At 38.3% G+C, this 21,817-nt stretch overlaps 1 protein-coding gene across 1 annotated transcript; it reads left to right on the top strand.

Moving 5' to 3' along the window:
* Positions 1-3,807: 3,807 nt before the first annotated feature.
* LOC133306764 (nudix hydrolase 19, chloroplastic-like) lies at positions 3,808-20,148 on the top strand. Its single transcript, XM_061507144.1, has 6 exons — positions 3,808-4,672; positions 5,467-5,607; positions 5,699-5,803; positions 6,611-6,710; positions 7,352-7,444; positions 19,601-20,148. Exons 1-6 carry the CDS (start codon positions 4,073-4,075, stop codon positions 19,891-19,893), a joined length of 1,332 nt encoding a protein of 443 aa, XP_061363128.1. The 5' UTR covers positions 3,808-4,072; the 3' UTR covers positions 19,894-20,148.
* The last annotated feature ends 1,669 nt before the right edge of the window (positions 20,149-21,817 follow it).

Below are 21,817 nucleotides of genomic sequence, written 5' to 3'. Positions count from 1 at the left end.
AAATAACATTCTCGAGACTTCTTCTGATCTCCTCCAATGGTAACCACCGTATTATGTTTACTTACCATCTTTAACTTCTGATGCTTAGTGGACACCAACATATCCCAATTATGAATAGTTGGCCTTCCCAAAATGACATTATAAGGCGATGGGAAGTCGGCTACGATGAACCCTTTTAGACTTAAATGCCACCTTCGATCCTAGGGTTAGTCTGAGGTCAATATACCCTTTAAGGGTGGTGTTTTGACCGTTAAATGCAATCAAAGTGGTTTTATAGGGCTTTAAATCTTCTTCATACATATTCATCTTCTTGAATGCATCCCATAGGATTATATCGGCACAGCTACCGTTATCTATAAATATCTTCTTAACCCGATAGTTAACCAACGTTCCACTAATTACCAGGCCATCAACATGTCCCGACATCACATCCTCTAGCTCTTCTCTTGTGAAATACAAGAGTGGTGGTTTTGGCTTGCTGATGTTTTCTTTGAATATAGGTCGCTTTCTGACTGAAAGCACCTCATTTGAATATTTTCTTCGAGCACTCACTGTATCTCCCCCTCCTCCAAGAGCTCCACTTATCATATTACATTCAAATTCTGGTTCTACAAACTCATCATCATCTTTAGCCGGCTTCTTACCCCGACTTTCCTCCTTTGGCTTCTTTTCTTTTCTCTAACCGGACTCCAGTTATGACTCTTTCTTTTTCTGTTGTTTCTCCACCCTTGTGTTTTAATTAGATATTGGCGCAATTTGACATCTCTAATATACTTTTCGATTGCATCCCTTAAATCTCAGCATTCATCTATGGTATGACTTGATCCATCATGGAAAGCACAATATCTTGCCTGGTCTAGATTGCCCTAATTCATCAAAGGCCGAGGTCTTTCAACCTTTTTCATTTCAGTTGAAGCTGCCTCTCTCCATATTCGGGATCTCGGCAGGTTGAGTGGAGCGTATTTCTCATACCTTCCTCTTAGCGGCTTTTCCTCATGTTTTTTACCTCGAAAATCATTTATCCTCATGTTTCCAGCTCTCTCAATTTTGCTCAGGCTTCTCTGATCAGCATTCTCTATTTTCATTTGCTCCAACTCAAGATACTTCTTTGACCGGGCCGTGAATTCCACCAGCGTTCTAATCAGTCTTTATAAATGGATTTCGCCAATCTTGAGGATCCATGTAACCTGCTACAACTAAGTGTACATGAACATTTTCTGATAATCCTGGGACTTGTAATGGTGCTTCTTTAAAGCGGTCCAGGTATTTTTAGAGGGATTCGTCGGGTTGTTACCTTATTTTTCCCAGAGCAAACTCTGTCTTTGGCTGCTTTTTACTAGTAGCGAAGTTCAACAAGAACCTCCCACCAAATTCCTCAAAGGACCTGATTGACCTGGCTGGCAATGAAGAGAACCACATCTGAGCTGCCCCCGTCAGAGTTGTTGCAAAAGTCTGTGTAATCAATGGTTCCTCTACACCCTTGATATACATGGCGGTATCAAAAGCATCCAAATGAACTTGAGGGTCCTGAGTTCCATCATACTTTTGCAATTTAGATAAATTAAGATTCTCTAGGAAGGGTGCATCAGTAATTCCATCCACAAAGGGGCTATCATTGTACTGCCTTTTGTGATATTTCCTCCTGTATACTCCTGACAAATCATCCAGGTTCCTTGATTGCCTTACTTGATTATAATACCAAGTATTTTCAACTCTTCTTTGCACTTTAATGTTGTTTTCTCGGATGTTAACTCCAACTCCACCTTGCAAATGACCTTTATTATTTCTCCTTTCATGTAAGCCAGGTTGTTCACTCTTAGTTGCTCCATTCATTATACCTTCAGGTCTCCTACCCCGGCTGTGAGTCACGTTATCAATCCTCCTTTGATTTCCTTTATCATGTCTTATTTGACCGAGGTCTTCTTCCTCGGTCATTCCTTTGCTCAGCGTCACCCCGACGAGGGCTTGATATCCTCAAATCATTCATGACCTTAGTTATAACCTGTCTAGGATTCGGGTTCCTATCTTGCCAAAAACTAGCTTCCAAATCCCGGATCCGCCGTGCGTCTTCTTCTCGTTGGAGTTGGTTTCTCCTCTCCATATCTTCCATCCTTTTTAGGACTGCGGTCACAGCTAGATCTGTAACCCGCTGGTCATAATTTACTTCAATTGGGATCTTCCTTACATTTGGGGCTTGTGCGCTAATTGGTTGCAGTCCCTCTACATAAGGATGATTCATAGCAGGAGTTGATGCCGAATCAGAATGCACGTCACTAACGTGGAAAACATTATGATCAATTGCTTGTTGATTCTCAGGAGCGTGTTGACTCGCTGGATCTTTATGTATTACAGGGATTTGTCTTGGCTTAGCATTTGGTACCAGTGACTGTCGATAACCACTCATGGTAGTACGTGCCATGTTTTTGGTGAGATTTAAAACGCTCGTTCCCCACAGACGACGCAAATGTTTTGTCTGTGTGACAGAGATGTTTAGCCAAGGGCTGGTAGATCAATATAGAATCTTGTGCTCTCTCTAAATACCTATGAATTAGGTATCTTGGTGGTAAGAAATCACTGTACACGATTATGAGGCCTTAGCCAAAAAGAGAGGGAGGGGGGTGTGTGTGCATAGTGATTGCGTAATAATAATAATAGAGAAAGATTAGTCCATACTTGTGGTCTTTAGCTTCTATTTATAATGTTTACCTTAGGAGGCGTTTGGTACAAGCTTTTTGGGGGAAATGCTGGGAAAGTGGGGGGAGAGAAATTTTATTCTCATGTTTGTTATAAGTATTTGTTAAAAACAATCCAAGAAAAAAAAAATTCCCATCATTTTAATTTCAACTACTCATTCTTAAAAAATAATCCCATTCTCCCCATGGTTTTCTTTTTTCCCCCACATCTCGCATTCACATAATAAAAATTGGAGACGAAAATGACTTCACGTTTGTCATTGATTCTCAAACGACGGGAAGCGTTTTCTGGTTTGTAGTGGTTGGAAGGTCTCCATTTTCAGCACTTCCATTGGCTTGAGCATTTCCCCTTTGGACGAGATTCGTCTTTCAAGCTTCTAATACAAGGAACCAAGTTAGACGACACCGTAACATGCTGTGGATCAAACAATACGACACAATCTCATGCCTCAGTTCAACAGAAGACCATTCTCTTATCTACTCTGTATGATATGAACAGTGAGAAGGAGCAGTGGATCTTGAACATTCAAAATTCTGAAAAGGGCTTCTTGACACCCCATCATGCACACAAGGTGTTCGACGGAATTAACGTGTTCGATGATTGATATTTTGTCATTTCAAGGGTAATTTTGTCATTTATGTCAAGATTCCCATCAATATTTTACAATCAACCAAACATAGCATCTGTAAAATTAACTCAACATTCTCGACAAAATTTTGGCTTATCAAACACCTTTTCGTAACTTACTTGCCGAAAAAAGTTCTTACTATATTTTTGGAAATCTTTTTTTCTCAGTAAAAAAAGATATCTCCCGTATCAAACATCCTTTTAGAATCATTTGGGTCTCTTTCTCTCCGGCCCAATCTTCTATCTGCACGTTATTCAAGTGTCCATCGTTTATTAGACCTTTAAATATACGGGTCTTACGTGGGTCCATAACACCAACCTATAGCATATAACTATTGTGATGAGTAAAACTACTGCCACGACAATTATATCTATCTGGTTGAAGCTGTTCGGAAGAGAAGACACCGTGAGCCTCCATAACTTAGTCCAGGGCATTTTTGTATGAGAAAATGGTTAATCCTTTCCCACATGGTGGAAAATAAAAATATCATGAATTGATTGGTATTTTAATTTTGGAATATGTAGTATAAAATGAAATAATTGAAAAAAAAAATTCCTCAAAATATTTTGCCTTTATTAATCTCTAAACTACGAGGCCAAATCCTCTTCACAAAAAACAGAGACCCACAACTCTAATTTAGGACAGCTGTCAGTGCATCAAGCCTTTTCCAATGACCTCTCATGGCCACCAACCTCTTTTGTCTCTGCTTTCCTTCTTCCTTCAAAACTCACAAGAACTCGATGGAAGAACATGTTGAAGTTCCTCAATATCTCATCTTCTTCTAAAATATTCTCCATATTCTCGCTCTCTAAGGAGCTCGTTCATCAATCCCCACCTCTATCAACACCTTTCTATCAACACAAGGCCTCTTTCCCTCTCACCACCATGTCCATAAATTTACAGTCACACGCCTTCGTTGGCAACCCTCTGAGATCCAAAACACCAAACCCGGGTGACCCGTTTTCACCCACAGCAGCATTCGAAACTCTCAAAAGCCGAATTTTGGAGAACACCCACAGTTCCCTTTCCCCGAATTTCAAGGTGTTGCCTTTCAGAAATGGGAGGCCCTTGGCGTCTTCGATGGGCGGCCAGTCTTGGCATCTGGGTTGGATCAGTTTGGGAGAACTCAAGGGACTATTGAGTGCCGAGTTGAACGGTGACTCGTTGGTGTATCTCGGTTCCGACACGGAGGAAGATTCCGTTTACTGGGCAATTGACGTTTCTGGGGAGCCTGGGTTGGTTGCTGAATTGGGTAGCATGAAGCTCTGTTTTGTGGAGCTGAGAACGCTCATGGTCGCTACCGATTGGGTTGATTTGAAAGCCATGGGGAACTTGGCTATTGCTGGTCACGTAAGTTAGCTTTCATTGTGATTTGTGTTTACCTTAGTGAATTTAACTCGACAACCTCGTATCAAATTTTCATGTTTTGGTTTTTGTCCCTCCTCGTACCTTTTTGGCTTCAGGTTGTTTTCCTTTGTTGAAGCCAATGCATGATTTATATGTCTTTTTTGTAGTATAGCTATGTTGTGCTGTTGAGTGATGACATTAGTTAGTGAAGAAACTTTTTTTTTTTTTTGGCGGTATGTTCTATGTTTACTGTGGGGGTCACCTTTTCCCTCTTTATAAACTAATGTTAGTTTTCCTTCTGTTCTTTAGTTTTTTGCTAACGATGGAGAGAGAATATAGAGAAGATCAGAATATACAGTGACGGTATTCTAAAGTATTACACTATTACTATCCAAACAAAATTTAGTTAGGGATGAATATGTTATTTTAATTTTTCTTTTCATTCTATTCACCCTAGATGTTTGACGTCAAATTAAGGGAGGAGAAAATTATATTCTACTTCCACATGTTCACCTCCTACTTTATTTACCCTCTTGTTCCCAAATAAAGGCTTAAACTCTGATATATGCTAAGCAGCCCTGCCTGCAAGAGTTATTGCTATTTACATCCTTGGGAATTAGTTATTACTTTTTATTGTATTGTTTTGCGGAAATATCATATTTCTTGGTGTTAAATTCTAAAATACTTATACAAGCTTCCTGCAGTTATATGATTTTCTTAATTTGTTGACCTTTTATCATACTAAGTGTATGATACCGGTAGGCAGTGTTCCTTTTCTAATTCTTGGGTTTGGCCAGGCCAGGGCACTTTTAGAATGGCATAATATATCACATTTTTGTGGACATTGTGGAGAGAAAACAGTCCCAATGGAAGCTGGCAGGCGGAAGCAGTGTTCAAATGAATCATGCAAAAAGAGGATATATCCACGAGTTGACCCGGTTTGTTATCTTCTGTTTTAAGTGTTGAGTGTTCAATGAATGATCAAGTGTTTTGCTGAAGATTTCTCTGATCACCTGATCCTATGTGCAGGTGGTCATTATGTTAGTCATTGATCGAGAGAATGACCGAGCCCTTTTGAGCAAACAATCAAGATTTGTACCTAGAATGTGGAGCTGCTTAGCAGGTTTTATAGAGGTGCATGCTTGACCTAATTTAAGACCACTTTTTTGTTTAGGTACTCAAAATGTGCTGTTATAACATGACAAAGTATAGAATATTCCAGTTAGCTTGAGTAAATAAAGGGGAAACTAATTTGAATTCATGTTCTTACTATAATAGTGAAGGGCTACCTTAATGGAAATAATATTTCTTTTGCTAAAATGACAACAAAGAGGGTGAGCTTAGTGTAGTGGTAAAGTTGTTCTTTGGTGACGAATAGGTAATGGGTTTGAATTCAGGAAACAACCTCTATGCAAGAATGCAAGGGTAAGGCTTTGTACAAGGATTTCGCTTCCCCCTATCCTCACAAGAGTAGGTTTAATGGCGAGTGGTTTATTTTCCCCTAAAATGACAATATTCCGTTTGAGATCGTAAAAACTGCTATTTATATTGTTTGATATTCTTGAATTTCCTTTCATTCTTGTAGATTGTAATTATTGTGGGTGCAGATGGCATAAACACTTATAGTGTGTTTTGATTCACTTAAATTACAGGGAAAAATTGTTTTTTTTTTTTTTTTTTTAAAAGGAAGCTATCTTGAAAGATTTGTATTATAAGCTATTTTGAATAAAAAATTAACTAATCTAGACATGAACTTAATAGGTTTTGATCAATCAAACATTCAAACCTCTCCTTAGAAGGAAAAGAATATGTCATCAATGCCCGGTTTCTTAGGCTTGAGAGTTCATTTTATGCATGGATAATTGCCTAGTTGTTTTAGTTTTAAACCTCCATCAATATATTTGAAAATTTGATTAGCTTGTCTCCCCCTGCTGCATTTAGCCAGGAGAAAGCTTGGAGGAGGCTGTAAGAAGAGAGACGTGGGAGGAGACTGGTATTGAAGTTGGAGAAGTTGTATATCACAGTTCACAGCCGTGGCCTGGTATAACATATTCTACATCACAATTTTCATTTAACTAAGTTTTTATACTTCTATTATTTCTCCATCGTTTGCATGAGATAAACATGTAGAGGTCTGGATTTCTAAACATTTGATATAGAAAATATTAATGGCTGTTTGTGCTATTTTGAAGATTATTTAGATCATTCTGAGCATGCCTTTATTGATTACTTGATGCTATTACTTTTTAGTCTTAACTGGAGATTAAATCCCCTTAGTCTTTTGATTCTGTTTCTTTATTTTGCAAAAGTGCATGTGGCTAATGGAGGATGTGAATAAATTTTCTCCAAATTTTCATGTTAGTTCAGGATCTGTTATGGAGGTACTCTATTTTTTCCTTTATCATAATATAAACAGCAAATTAATCAATTGTAGTCCTGTGGTGGTTTGATTTGATCATATTCAAAATAACATAAATCAGAATTAATGTCTTGAATATGTGAAGTATACATTAAAGTTGTAATTTTTTTTGTATGTTGGCAGCTTTAAAAAGCAGTTAGGTACAGGTTAAGATAATCTAATGTACTGAATTAACATTTTCTTGTGTTTTCTTTTCTCATCAAATTTATATTTTCCCATCTTTTGTATGTTAATAGTATCTTTTCTATTGGCTTTGTTTCTAGTTGGACCAAATAGCATGCCATGCCAGCTTATGGTTGGGTTCTTTGCATATGCAAAATCCCTTGAAATAAATGTGGACAAGGAAGAGTTAGAAGGTATATTCTCCACCAGCATTTAATTGAATTGAGATGTTTCCTGCCCCCACGTGATGCTTTTTTTCCTTTGATTTGTATTAATGACTTCAAGTGGCAAGTGAAGATCATATTTATGAGTGACACTTGCATGCTGTGTTTGGATGCATGGTCTGGCAGAGAATTGAGCCTTATAGTGATGGACTTGTGCAGCTGAAATCCCGGCCTCACTATGAACTTATACATACAGTGTGTGTGATAGGAATCAACCAAGAACAGAAGCGAAAAACAACACAAAATGGAAGTGACTTTGTATTAATGTGGAAACTTATCAGGACAGTATCACTGGACAGAAATAAGAAAAGAGTAACAACGGTGAAACTAGAAAATTACAGAGAAAATAACAGAAAAACTAAAATATTTCTGGAGTAGTTCGAGAGGCTCCAAAGGTCTCCCATTTTGCCAGCCCAAGATAGTCCCAATTTCCAACCTCCTCTCTCACATGCCACTGGTTCTATTTAACAAACTCTTGTAACCACTTTGCCACCTCAGCAATGATTACGCCTCCTTTCTAACAGAATTGCATCCTTAAGGTGTGTGTGTTGTTATCTAGAATATTCCCTAATGTTGTGGAGTCATCCTTAGTGTCGTATCAATACTCCCTCTCAATAATTCACCTTGTCCTTAGGGTGAGGTTTGCAAGAACCTTCCACCGAAATCTCATTGTGGAAACTCATGTGTGCCCCAAGTATGATAATGGCCGCGAGGATCCCATTGTCCATCTTGATCATGAGAATATTGGTGTTGGATAGCAACCTGAATCTCTAGAGGTTTATCTCCTTGAATATGATAATATAGTGTTAAGAACCTTGGGATACACCACCCCAAAAGCTAGCTCAAAGGGTGGGAGTGCCCAATGCCTTATAAACTCCACATTAGTTGCACATACAACCAATGTGGGACTATATATCTCAACACGTCCCCTCACACAAGAGCCCATTGGGCTTGAAGAGTGGACAATGCAACAGGCCCAGCCTACCTGTGCTAAGAAACTCCACAAGAGAAAGTGGGGGACGGCGAGGCTCTGATACCATGTAAAGAACCTTGAGATACACCACCCCAAAAGCTAGCTCAAAGGGTGGGAGTGCCCAATGCCTTATAAACTCCACATTAGTTGCACATACAACCAATGTGGGACTATATACGTTACTTGTGGATAAAAAGAAAAGATAATCGTGGAAAAAGGCGGAAAGGCATAACTCCAAGTTCCAAGTCAGTTAGCAGGGGCAGCCCTTTACCAGTGAGATTTGCCGTAACTCAGAAAAACTATGGGTAGCGATAAACCGGCTTGTCAATTCTGAGGGGAGGCATGCAAGTTTCAGGAAAGACTATTGATTTGGAAGAGAGGAAGGCCGACTGAGAAGCCCTTACCGTGCTTTATACTTTATGGGGGGCTTCTCAGTTACAGTCAATAAGAAGAAAATCCTTACCTCTCGATACCAACTCGGCGACAACAAGGCGGACGTGTATGTGCAACTAATGTGGAGTTTATAAGGCATTGGGCACTCCCACCCTTTGAGCTAGCTTTTGGGGTGGTGTATCTCAAGGTTCTTTACATGGTATCAGAGCCTTGCCGTCCCCTACTTTCTCTTGATAGTCTATCCCATGAGTTTGAGTGAATCCCTTAGCAACCAGTCTGGCCTTATACTTGTTGATGCTGTTATCTGCATTAAACTTTATTGTGAACATCCACTTGCAACCTACTGTTTTCTTTCCTCTGGGTAATGCTACAGACTCCCAAGTTCCATTTTTGTTGAGTGCATCCATTTCTTCAAAGACTGCATTCCTCCATTTTGGATCATCAAGTGCTTCTTGGATATTTTTTGGTATTTTTGTACTGTCTAACATAGTGTTGAAAGCACGAAAACCTGGGGACAACTTTTCATATGTGATATGATGAGAAATAGGATGAGCAGTACAAGATCTAGTACCTTTTCGGAGAGCAATAGGCACATCTAGGTTGGCTGTATCAGTGTTGCTGGAACTAAGACTCGAGTCAGAATCCTGGCAGTCTAGAGGCTCCTGAGGTGATTCTCGCCTGCTGTAAAACTTTCCCCATTTCCCGGGAGGATCTCATTATCTGACACATTAACTCCCCCTGTCTTTTTCATAATGACTCCCCCTGTCTCCAACGGCAAAGGCAAAACAACAGAATCATTTGGTTTCCAAGACTTATCTTCATCAACCCCAATAGACTCCCCCTGAAGAGAAGTCGAAGGAGAAAAAGATTGTCTCTCATCAAATGTGACATCCATAGAAACAAAAATCTTACGAAGTGAAGATGAGTAACACTTGTAGCCCTTTTGGTTAGGAGGATATCCTATGAAGACACATTTAATGGACTTAGGATCGAGCTTGGACCTTTGATGGGAAGGAACATGTACAAAAGCCACACAGCCAAACAACTTGGGAGGAAGGGAAGAATGAGCCCGAAAAGAAGGAAATATGTGGGTAAGACAAGATAAAGGAGATTGAAAATTTAGGACACGAGAAGGCATCCGATTGATGAGGTATGCTGCAGTCAAGACAGCTTCCCCCCACAAATATTTAGGGACATGCATGGTAAACATAAGAGCTCGAGCAACTTCAAGGAGATGTCTATTTTTTCTTTCAGCCACCCCATTTTGTTGAGGGGTGTTAGGACAAGAACTTTGATGAAGAATACCATGCTGGCTGAGATAGTTTCCAAGAACAGAATTAAAATATTCAGTACCATTGTCAGTTCGAAGAATTTGGATAGAGGTCTGGAACTGAGTTTGAACCATAGCATGAAAGTTTTTAAAAATGGATGCAGCGTCAGACTTATCCTTTAGAAGGTATACCCAACATACCCTAGAGTGATCATCTATGAAAGTTATAAACCAACGAGCACCAGAGATATTTTTTTCACAGGCTGGACCCTATATATCACTATGAATCAAGGTAAATGGAGAAGAATCATGATGGACTCTAGGAGGATAAGAAACACGAGAATGTTTTGCAAGCTGACAAATATCACAAGAAAAAGAACTGGGATTTTTATTGATAAATAAGCTTGGGAACAACTTCTGAAGATAAATGAAATTTGGGTGTCCTAACCGACGATGCCACAACAAAACATCATTACAATCATCAGACAAACATACCGAGTGGTTCACAAAATTTTTTCCTTCACAAGAATCTTTTTCTAAATAATAAAGTCCTTCTTGAAACTTGTAGATCGGCTCCTTCTGTTTCGAATGGTGCGGATCTTGGCCGGAAATGTCGCCGGAAAATTTTTCCGACGGCTGCTGACGGTGGCTGACGGCGGTGGAAAGCTGGGATTTTGCCTTCTACAGTGATTGGTAGCCTTACTTTGCTCTTGGGACTTTGTAGGAAGGGAAAATAACCTTAATAATGGTTGGAGGTTGAGTTTTCCGGCGTTGTGCCGCCGGTTTGACGGTGGTTGTGGTGGCTGAGTTTTCTCAGGACCAACCTGCTCTGATACCATATTAAGAACCTTGAGATACACCACCCCAAAAGCTAGCTCAAAGGGTGGGAGTGCCCAATGCCTTATAAACTCCACATTAGTTGCACATACAACCAATGTGGGACTATATATCTCAACATATAGGTTAGATGTACCCCTTGTAGATCAAAATCATGAGTGGAGATAACATTGACCTGGTAGACTTCTTGAACAGAAAAGATTCCTTCAAAGTCCTCAGCTCCAACGTTTATGTCCATGAAATTCTGCTTCCAGCAACAATTATCATCCAAGGTTGCTGATTTAGGGGAACTACATTTGACCCAATGTCTATATTTTCCAGGAATAGAACCATATTTCTCATTGCGGCATACAGAACTGTGGATATTGACCAAAACCAGAGAAAAATCAACATTAAAGAATGGGTTTTTAACCATAGCATCGATTTCAAATGGAGCAAACATAAATCCAACAACATTCTCAATAGGAGCAGCAATAGCTGATAAATGACATACACCAGGCACAACACCAAAGAAGATGTTTCCGTTTCCTTTTGTTTGTTTCTTTTGTGGTTTAAAAAATTCATCCTGGTTGGCACGAGCTTGATGGATGTAATACCCCAATTAATAATCAGTTTGTTAACTAACATATGGTCTTAACAGCATAGCACACCTGAATAAAAATAGCAGAAGACTTAATTTATTTCTTTATGTTTACATAATGTAATTGTCATTCCTAATAATTTTTCTTTCCAATTATCTTATATCTGTACAATCCCATACCTGTACAAAACTCCTATGCTACAAAACCTGTGATCATAATTAATGATCATATCATTAACCGAATACAATATCACATACCATTCCGGATAAAGTCTCACGGACAGCATCTGGGGATTGAATCCCACTAATAACTCTTGTACCTGATAACAAATAATCTAATCCATATAAGAACCTATTCATATATGTACCAGAAAATGGCTCTGTGCCATTACTGATAATATCACACAATATAATATACATCATGTATATAATCCTGATATACCTTAATTCACAAACATACAACTACTGGTGTCCATCTCAAAATACCTATCTGTCTACATAGCAGTGCATGATACTATAACATGCACACAAAATATAGATATCCCAACATCTATAATCTTCATTGATCCTGTTTGCTCTAACCATGTGCGGGTCCCTTGTCCTGTGATGGTTCTCCTGCTACTGCTTTACCTGAAATATATATCCCTAAACGGGGTGAGAGACATCTCAGTAAACTTAGGGTTTGTGGAGTATTTTCCATCCATGAGTTCACTTCTTGCATGAAAGATCAAATAACATAGGATAGAATACATCATATATTTCAACATACACACAACATATCCAGTGACTATACCCCATGGCTATATCCCACATTAGGAAAGTCCATATATACTTGTAAATTATCCGGGCTATACTCCAGGGCTATGTCCCACATTAGGAGTGCCACTGTATACTTCCCGGCACCATGAGTCCGACATATGGAAATCTCACATAAATATTCACAATCCACGTATTACATATTAAAACAACATATCACATCACAACATATGCATGAGCTACATGAATGCAATTACACTATTATCTAACGTACAGTCACACAATTATAAAACCAAAGTCCTATTGGACCGTGGTGGAATAACATAGGCAAGAAAACCCCTAAATCGAGAGCTTACCTCTCGTTGCTTCTATATCACGCCTACTTGAGTTACAAGTAATTTTCATAAAATTCACAGAATCCTGACTTGGAGTCACCGTATTACCTGCTACACATTACATTACTCGTTACTTAATATACTTGACAATTTCATACCCATACCACAAGTCAGACCTATTAACACAACCATTGACAATTGTTTACATAATGTTAAACCTATATGAATTTACCCCAAATTAATGGTTTAAACCACATCAACATACTAGACACATTCATCATATAGGTTTCTAGATTGAATTACTAATTAATTTGATTTCCAACTCATTAAATCCTATATAACCGAATCAATACATAACTTAAATATAAATTTTCGATGCTTTTATTCATTCAATCATCTAATTATATAATCATGTTCCTTAAACCGTCATGATCTTAAATTAAACTCAACTTCTTGATTACTTACACAATATGGCCGAATATGTATAAGGATCCAATGATCTATTTTTCATTAACCTATACTAACTCATGTTCAATCTTGATTCTTCTAGTCAAATGAACCTTAAACAACATTCACACATTAAGTTAGGTCATCCAAACCCTAATTATATCATTAGGCCGAATTGAAGACCTTTAGATTCCCTATGAACTTCCAACTTTATAATTCATCTAGATACATCATAATTTATTCTTTGAACCTAATTTCATGATCACTTAACAATGCTTGCCATTTGCCAATATAACATTATATAGCCGAATTGGTATCTAGACAAAGGTCTGTGTACTTGTCATTTTTCATTCGTCATTCTTTACACTAATTATAACTTAAACACACATTAATTACTCTTTAAACATGCTTTCATGATCAAACATTAATCCTAGACGCTTTAAACTCATTTGGCCGAATGGCCTTCATTAAGATTCCAAGGATTTCCTTTTTAGATTTTTATCCATTTTTCATGAAACCATTCCTTTTAAAATTTATTGAAAAACCCTAAGTTCATTTAGGACTTTTATCAAACACATGATGTGCATGATTTTACATATTCATGGTTAGTTCATTAGGTTATTCATGACAAACCCCCCCCTCCTCCCTCCCTCCCTTTTTGTTTTAAAGAGACATAGATAAACTTAGAACCATGAAACCACCTCAAATGAACTTCAAATCATTTAAAACAATATCATAGGGTCATAATCACACACAACCCTAATCAGCCCCAATTACTTCACACATCCATTAAAATGAAGATATATTACCTTATATAGGTTCCTTAGAAGTTAGAAAGCAACTTCCATCAACTAGACTTCAAAAACCATACATGAAAGCATCTTGGACAGCCTTTGGTTCTCTCATGAAATACAAGATTAGAGGATATATGTAGCACAACTTGATTGTCACAAATAAGTGTCATGAGTTGTTTCTGTTCACAAAGATGAAGCTCCTGAATCAACTGCTTTAACCAGATTAACTCACAGGTAACAACTGCCATTGCACGATACTCAGCTTCTGCACTAGATCGAGCAAAAACAGGTTGTTTCTTACTCTTCCAAGAAATTAAGTTTCCTCCAAAGAAGACACAATAGCCGGAAGTAGAGCGCCTGTCTGAGGGTGATCCTGCTCAATCAGCATCTGAATAACCACAAATTTCTGTATTTCCCTGATCCGAATACAACAAACCTTTTCCTTGTGCTCCTTTGATGTATCGGAGGATTCTCACAGCAGCATCCCAATGAGAATCACAAGGGGAATCAAGGAACTGACTAGCCGTACTAACAACGAAAGAAATGTCTAACCTAGTCACAGTAAGATAATTGAGCTTCCCAATTAGCCTCCGGTAACGACCAACATCAGATAACGGCTTTCTCTGTCCGGGAAATAACTTGACATTGGGATCCATGGGTGTATCAACTGGTTTACACCCCAACATACCAGTCTCTTCTAGGATATCCAAGGCATACTTCCTTTGACAGATAAAAATGCCCTGTCTAGATTGTGCCACCTCAATTCCCAAGAAGTAACGCAGCTTCCAAGGTCCTTTGTTTGAAATTGACTGAATAAATGCTGTTTTAACTGACGACTTCCAGCTTGATCACTTCCGGTGAGAATGATGTCATCAACATAGACTAACAAATAGATGTACTTATCAGGAGATGTGATCCTATAAAATACAGAATGGTCAACTTTACTGTGGATTAAGCCAAACGCCTGAACAGTAGAACTGAAGCGATTGAACCATGCCCGAGGAGACTGCTTGAGACCATATAAGGATTTGCGAAGACGACAAACCTTCCCAGACTCCCCCTGAGCAACAAAACCAGGTGGTTGCTCCATGTAAACTTCTTGTAAATCACCATGAAGAAAAGCATTTTTGATGCCAAGTTGAAGGAGTAGCCGGTGACGAACAACAGTAAAAGCAAGAAATAGGCGAACTGACGACATCTTAGCGACCGAGAGAATGTGTTGCTATAATCAAGGCCAAAGATTTGAGTAAAACCTTTTGCAACTAAGCGTGCCTTGAGACGATCAACATGGCTATCAGGTCCAACTTTCACAGTAAAAATCCAGCGACAACCAACTATAGACTTCTCTGGAGGAGCAGAAACAAGGTCCCAAGTGCCATTGGAATGAAGTGTAGTCATCTCATCAAGCATCACTTAGCGCCACCCTGGATGAGAAAGTGTTTCACCTGTGGTCTTAGGAATAGAAACAGAAGAAAGACTAGAAACAAAGGTGAAATGGGGAGAAAAAAGACGATCATAGCTCAAAAAGGTATAAAGAGGATAAGGGTTACGAGTAGTACGTGTACCTTTTCTTTGAGCAATGGGAAGAGCCTCTGGTGAAGGAGCCGGAGGGGAAGAATCAACAGCAGTGGGCGATGAGTCAGCCAGAGTCAAGTCGACAGGAGGCACAGTCTTACGATGCTGATAGGTGAGAAGTGGACGGTCCTCAGGTATGGAAGCAATAGGTTTTTCATCTGGAATAGAAGTACCTGCAGCTAGCAAAGACAAGTCAAGAAAAGGAATAGGAAGAACATGATCAACCTGTGACAATTGAGATGAGATAGAATTAAAGGGTTGTTGATCAAGAAAAGTGACATCAGCGGAAACAAAGTAACGCTTAAGATCAGGAGAATAACAACGATAACCCTTTTGAAGACGAGAATAGCCAAGAAAAATACATTTAAAGGCTTTGGATGTTAACTTGTCCTTACCAGGAGTGAGATCATGAACAAAACAGGTACAACCAAAGACATGTGGGGATAGAGGATAGAGAGGAACATCTGGAAGCAACAAGTTATAAAGAATGTCATTATTAAGCACAGATGACGGCATACGGTTGATGACAAAACAAGAGGCAAGGACTGCATCGGCCTAGAAGTGAAGAGGAACATGCATGTGAATAAGAAGAGTCTGTGCAATCTCAATGAGATGTCTATTTTTACGTTCAGCTACTCCATTTTGTTGTGGAGTGTGATGACAAGAAGTTTGGTGTAAAGTACCCTGTGTGGCTAAGAAATTAGAAAAGTCAACAGAAACATATTCCTTTGCATTATCACTACGTAAAATACGAATAGAAGCACCAAATTGAGTATGAATTTCAATAGAAATTTTTTGATAAATAGAAAATAACCCAGAACGGTTTTTCATTAAATAAATCATAGTACAACGTGAAAAATCATCAATAAAGGTTACAAAATACTGAAAACCGAACACGGACACACTACGACTAGGACTCCAAATATCTGAATGGATAATTGAAAAAGGAGCATCAGCTCATTTATTGACTCGATTGGCAAAGGAGGAGCGTATGTGCTTCCCTTGCTGACATGACTGACAATCTAAAGTCTGAAGACCGGATAAAAGTGGAACCATCTTCTGCAATTTTGAAAGACTAGGATGCCCGAGGCGACTGTGGATGAGTTGTGGAGATTCTGTGAGAGAACAAGCAACTAAAGGACTCGGCACAACCAGGTAGAACAGACCCCGTGACTCACGGCCCACTCCAATCGTCTTCCCCGTACTCAGATCCTGCACAGAAACAGAATGGTTTGAGAAGGTGACAATACAGTTAAGAGAGTTGATCAATTTACTAACAGTGATTAAATTATAAGGGATGTCAGGAATATAATAGACAGATGTCAAGGTCAATAAGGAGGTTGGACAGATTTGTCCAATCCTATGCACAGGGGCTTTAGTGCCATCAACAAGAGCAAAAGAGAGTAAATTATCAAAATATGTAAGGGATGAAAAGAGTTCTTTATTACCACAAAGGTGATCAGTAGCACCTGAGTCAAATATCCAAGGACCAAGTGATGCAGAATGAGAAACACAAGCAACGGGATTACCAGTTTCTGAAGTAGAGGGCTGAGACTGAGGAGAAGCCTTCCTGAGAAGGATCTGGAGTGCTGCATAGTCTTCAGAGGAGAGAGATTGTACCAGTCGAAGCAGTTTCCGATTGAGCTATATTAGCAGCATGAGAGGGTCGCAGGTGAGGATACTTTGTGTAGCAATGTTCCTCATAATGACCGAGTTGCTGACAATAATGATAACGAGGTCGCTGACCGTGGGCCACATCCTCCCTGGGCTCTACCACGACCACCTCCAATGTTCCCGCGAAAGTCAGTATGGGAAACTAGAGCGGTGGAATCAGCAACAGTAGATGATGCAGGAGCAGATTTCTTATTAAGGTTCAGAAGACGCTGATATGTCATTGATAGATCAGGATCCCCACTGGTCAAGATAGTATCCCGGACATTATCATATTCTTCGGGAAGACCAGAAAGTGTGGCAACCATAAAGAGACGTTCCACCTGTTTCCGATATGCAGAAGCATCAGTAGTTTATGGCAACATATCCAAATATGCCTGCATCAGAGATCGACTTTTGCCAACATATGTCTCCATCTAAGTGTCAGATGATTTGCGCAGATCCATAAACTGAGACATGATGGAATAGAGCTGCTGAACATCATTAGTGTAGAGGTGTTTTGCTTCCTCCCACACGTCATTGCAGGTTTGAAAAGAATAGAAGATGTCCAAGACTATTGGATCAATAGACTGCCAAAGGATACTCAGAAGCTGGTTGTCAATCCTTTCCCAATCAGATTTTTGCTCCTTAGGAATATTAGTAGATTTAGTTGTGAGATGGTTCCCATGTCCCTGTCCAAAGAACCAAACTCGAACAGAGTTGGCCCAATTCTTGTAATTAACAGAACCCTTCAGCTTTGAAGAGGTAATGGGCCCAACATTGGTGGAGATGATATTAGTGGAACTTTTGGCAGGACGAGAGGGAGAACTGATCTCTGAAACAACAGGAGAAGATGTTGCCATTATAATAAATCACAAGGATATACAACCAAGTGAATCGAAACTAATCTGATCGAAAATCAAGAAGAGGTACGCACAAAAAGTGAGACCCACAAAGAACCAACCACAAATCTGGAAAGAGGAAGAGGAGGTGAGCTTCTCTGTCCAAGAACGACCGGAAAAAGCTGCCGGAATAGTGCACACGCGCTGGTTGAAGGTGGCATGTGAGCACCACACGCAGAGGAGACGGGAGGCGTGTGGCTGACGCGACGGTGGTCGAACCTCCACAGAACTAGTTGTCAGAAGGAGAAGGTCTTGATCGCAGGTTGTCTGTGTTGAAAACTTGCCGGAAAACTTCTCCGGCAGCCGGCACAGTGATTGATGGTGGTTCCGGTGGCGATCGGAGGTGCTGACGCGTTCGAAAATCACTCAGAAGGGGCTGACAGCCCTAGATGTCTTGCTGGAAGGATGCACGGAAAAGAAAAGAGGACTCCTAAGCAGTGGGCTTAGGTTTTAAGGCGAAAACGAAGTTTTGAAGCGAAAGCGAGAGTCCCCAAAACAAAAGAGCTCTAGTACCAACTTGAATGTAAAATAATATGTTGTGTATTAATCTAATACAAAGAGTTACAATATATAGAGACCGTAATGGGCTTAAGTGAGAAGCCCAGATCTAATACAAAAAGAATATCTACAGATAGGAAAGTAATCTAATCTATACAAATCAGAATCAAATCTATATATCTAATATTTCCTATTCTAACACGTCATCTTCGGAGTGTTCAAACTTTAATTCTATTGGACAATTTTTATCAATCTTTGATCTATTTAATTAAACTATTCTAATCATAATAAAGATAAACTAAGATCATTTTAAACCCACTAAATTTTCTATAGAATTTAATTAAACCATCTAATTCAAGTTTAGGCCTAGTTTTGTCAATTTACCAAAATAACCCTGACTTTTACTATAATGACATCTATGTCCCAACACACATAACATACTCTTATTTTGTTCTTAATTGATTTGTTAGGCATGAATTGTATCCCTGTTCTTCCTATCATGTTAATTTCATGATTATTTGATCATTACTTGACATATCTTGTCACAATTCTCTTGAATACTGGCTTAATTTCCTTAATACTTGCTTAGTTCCTTAATTAGCAAAACATGCTTGTGAGGGTTGTTATAATGGACATCACCAGCTGCTTCAAGTAATTCTAGGCTGGAAGTAGTGCAGTTTTGAGTAATGAACATTTTATACTCCAACGCCTGAAATTCGAATTGGATCACACACTTTTCCTTCAAGAATTATGATGCACATGATTTTATTTATTTATTTTATTGTGGTGTTACCTTCAACAATGAAATCACATGAATCAATTTGTTCAGATATCTTGAGAAAATTGTGTGGTGTGATAAACCAGAACCTCTAAAAGTCTTGATGGATGGCAATCAGTATTGAGCTTTGTTGGTTTGTTGAGATAATGAGAAATGATCGGTGAGGATGGATAAGAGTGGGGTGTTAATGGCACATTTTTGTGCACGCGATGCAGTGGTTTAACTTTTGAAGCATTCACCTACCCCACTCCCCCGCCCCAACATCACACACACTCCCATTTCATGTGGTTTTGTTTTATGGATCTGTGCAAATGATATGCTGCAACTTTCTTATCTAGATGCTCAGTGGCACAGTAGAGATGATGTGAGAAAAGCACTGACATTTGCCGAATACAAGAAAGCCCAAAGAACTGCAGCAGCAAAGGTAGAACAAATGTGTAAGGGAGTAGAAAAAACACACAGCTTGGCTACAGATTTCAATGTGGAAAGTGGTGAACTTGCTCCTATGTTTGTTCCTGGACCCTTTGCAATAGCTCATCACCTTATTTCCTCTTGGGCCTTCCCAGATCAAAGTGTAAACGGCATTGAATGCCATTCAAAAGAACCTAGCGGTTCTATGTCAAATTTGTAGGAGCAACTGAAATTATTTTTCAAGGCAGCTTTGGAGATAAAGCTTATCTTATTATTGTTATGCTTCTCAAGGAGGTGTAGGGTGATAAGTGTGAGTGATGAAATTTGCACGTCAAATTGTGAAAATACTGCACACCTTGAATTGGAGACATCTACACTTTGATTTTGCACTGCTTTTCATACTAAAGTTTATGTTATATGTTATCATTTTACCAATAAACCTGCAAGACTGGCTGCTTTCTGTTAATGTTAACATTTTGTTTGTGTGTTTACCTTACGACTGATCATATTGTCAAGTTACGGAAAAGCTTGTCTTCTACCTAGCGCTCACTACTGATCATAATACATTGTTTCAAATTTGTATAATTCTGATATCTAGGAAACATAGAATAGCATAGCTCACTATCAAATGAAATAACCTTAAGCCGAAACCAAACTTAACTGGTTGCATGAATATGGCATGATATTATTATGAATATTTCTTTAGCATAAAACAAGAGGTAGGATATTTATACTATAATTTTTTTTCTACTATCAATTCACTACTACTTTAATTATCGTTGGATCAAATTTTTTGGCTAACAATTTCTGAAAAGTTTTTGAAGAGAGAAAAAAGAAAAATAACTTCTAATATTATAATTATGTATTTTTTGAAGTACATAGTTATAGTAGATAATAGTAGAAAAAATGATAGTATAAATATTCTACCTCATGTAACAAAGTGGCATTTATGACATAAAATTTGTTTTTTCTCACACTAATAGAAATAATTAACTATTATGTACAATTTGGTTGATATTGACAGATTTAAATGGTTGTATCAATATCAATACCTTACTAGTGGTACCGATATTTGATGAAATTTATGACTTACGGTATCTCATATTCAAAATATATATATTTAGTACAAATCTCATATTCAATATTTATTCATTAGTATATATGATATCAAAGGGAACTAGAAATTACCAAGCTTTTGCAAGTCAAACCATAAATGCTGTGAAAGTCACAACCTTTATACATGGCAACCAATTTTATGCATGTTATACTCAATGCCCAGGTAGCCATATGCCTTTGAACATATAATCTTGAAGGCTACCAAAATGGGAGCAAACCATTTTGGTAGGTGTGCGCATGAAGATTACACTCGTATATGCAAGTTGTAAACATAATTCAATTCAAGCTCAATGTGTGCGTGTGTGCGTGAAGATTACACTCATATAGCTTGCGTCAAAAATGTAATCTTGTCAAACCTCACTCGTATGTTTATGCAAGCTGTAAACATAATTCAATTCAAGCTCAAATTCCATAAATTTTGTGGAGATAGAATCTATTCCTCAAGTTTCTATATGGGTGTGAATGGGTTGGGTTAGGCTACCTTAGGTTTTGGTCGAAACAAACTAGATTTATGTAAAATATTTTGAGCTTGACTTGGTTTATTGACCTAGTATATGTTTAATTATATGTTTGACATGACTTATATTTAAAAATTATATGTTTGACATGACTTATATTTAAAAATTAAAAGACATGCCTATTTAAGCATTTCAAACCTCCAACATCTTTCAAGAATTAAAAAAAAAAAGTAAAGTCAATTTTGGGTCGCTAAAAAAAAATACGGTTCTCACTTTAGTCCCTTAAAAAAAATAGTTTCAAGGTCCCTAAGAAATTTAAAGTGGACCCATTTAGTTGAAATCGTGGTCCCTCACAAATTTAAAAAAGATCCACATTAGTCCCTCAAAAGGACTAAAATTGGTACATTTTGAATTTCATAAGGACCATACGGCTAATTTTTTTATAAGAGATTAAAGTGATGATCGTGTTTTTTTGTTAGGGACTCAAAAGAAGCTTTACTCTTAAAAAAAATAACTAAAATTTTATTTTATCTAAATTATATAATATTATATATGTTGGCCTGTAAGTTT

This window comes from Gastrolobium bilobum, unplaced genomic scaffold, assembly GCF_033153095.1.
Source record: "Gastrolobium bilobum isolate Gb01-03AN ecotype WA unplaced genomic scaffold, APGP_CSIRO_Gbil_v1 utg15738, whole genome shotgun sequence".
NCBI lineage: Eukaryota > Viridiplantae > Streptophyta > Magnoliopsida > Fabales > Fabaceae > Gastrolobium > Gastrolobium bilobum.
The sequence above is the reverse complement of the archived record's forward strand: the minus strand, read 5'-3'. Positions and strand labels throughout refer to the sequence as shown.

Excerpts from the sequence above, each read along its gene's own strand:
- LOC133306764 (XM_061507144.1), top strand. The coding sequence starts at position 4,073 with ATGTTGAAGTTCCTCAATATCTCATCTTCTTCTAAAATATTCTCCATA. Across the intron at positions 4,673-5,466 it reads ACTTGGCTATTGCTGGTCAC|GCCAGGGCACTTTTAGAATG; the intron begins GTAAGTTAGCTT and ends GGGTTTGGCCAG. Across the intron at positions 6,711-7,351 it reads CAGTTCACAGCCGTGGCCTG|TTGGACCAAATAGCATGCCA; the intron begins GTATAACATATT and ends CTTTGTTTCTAG.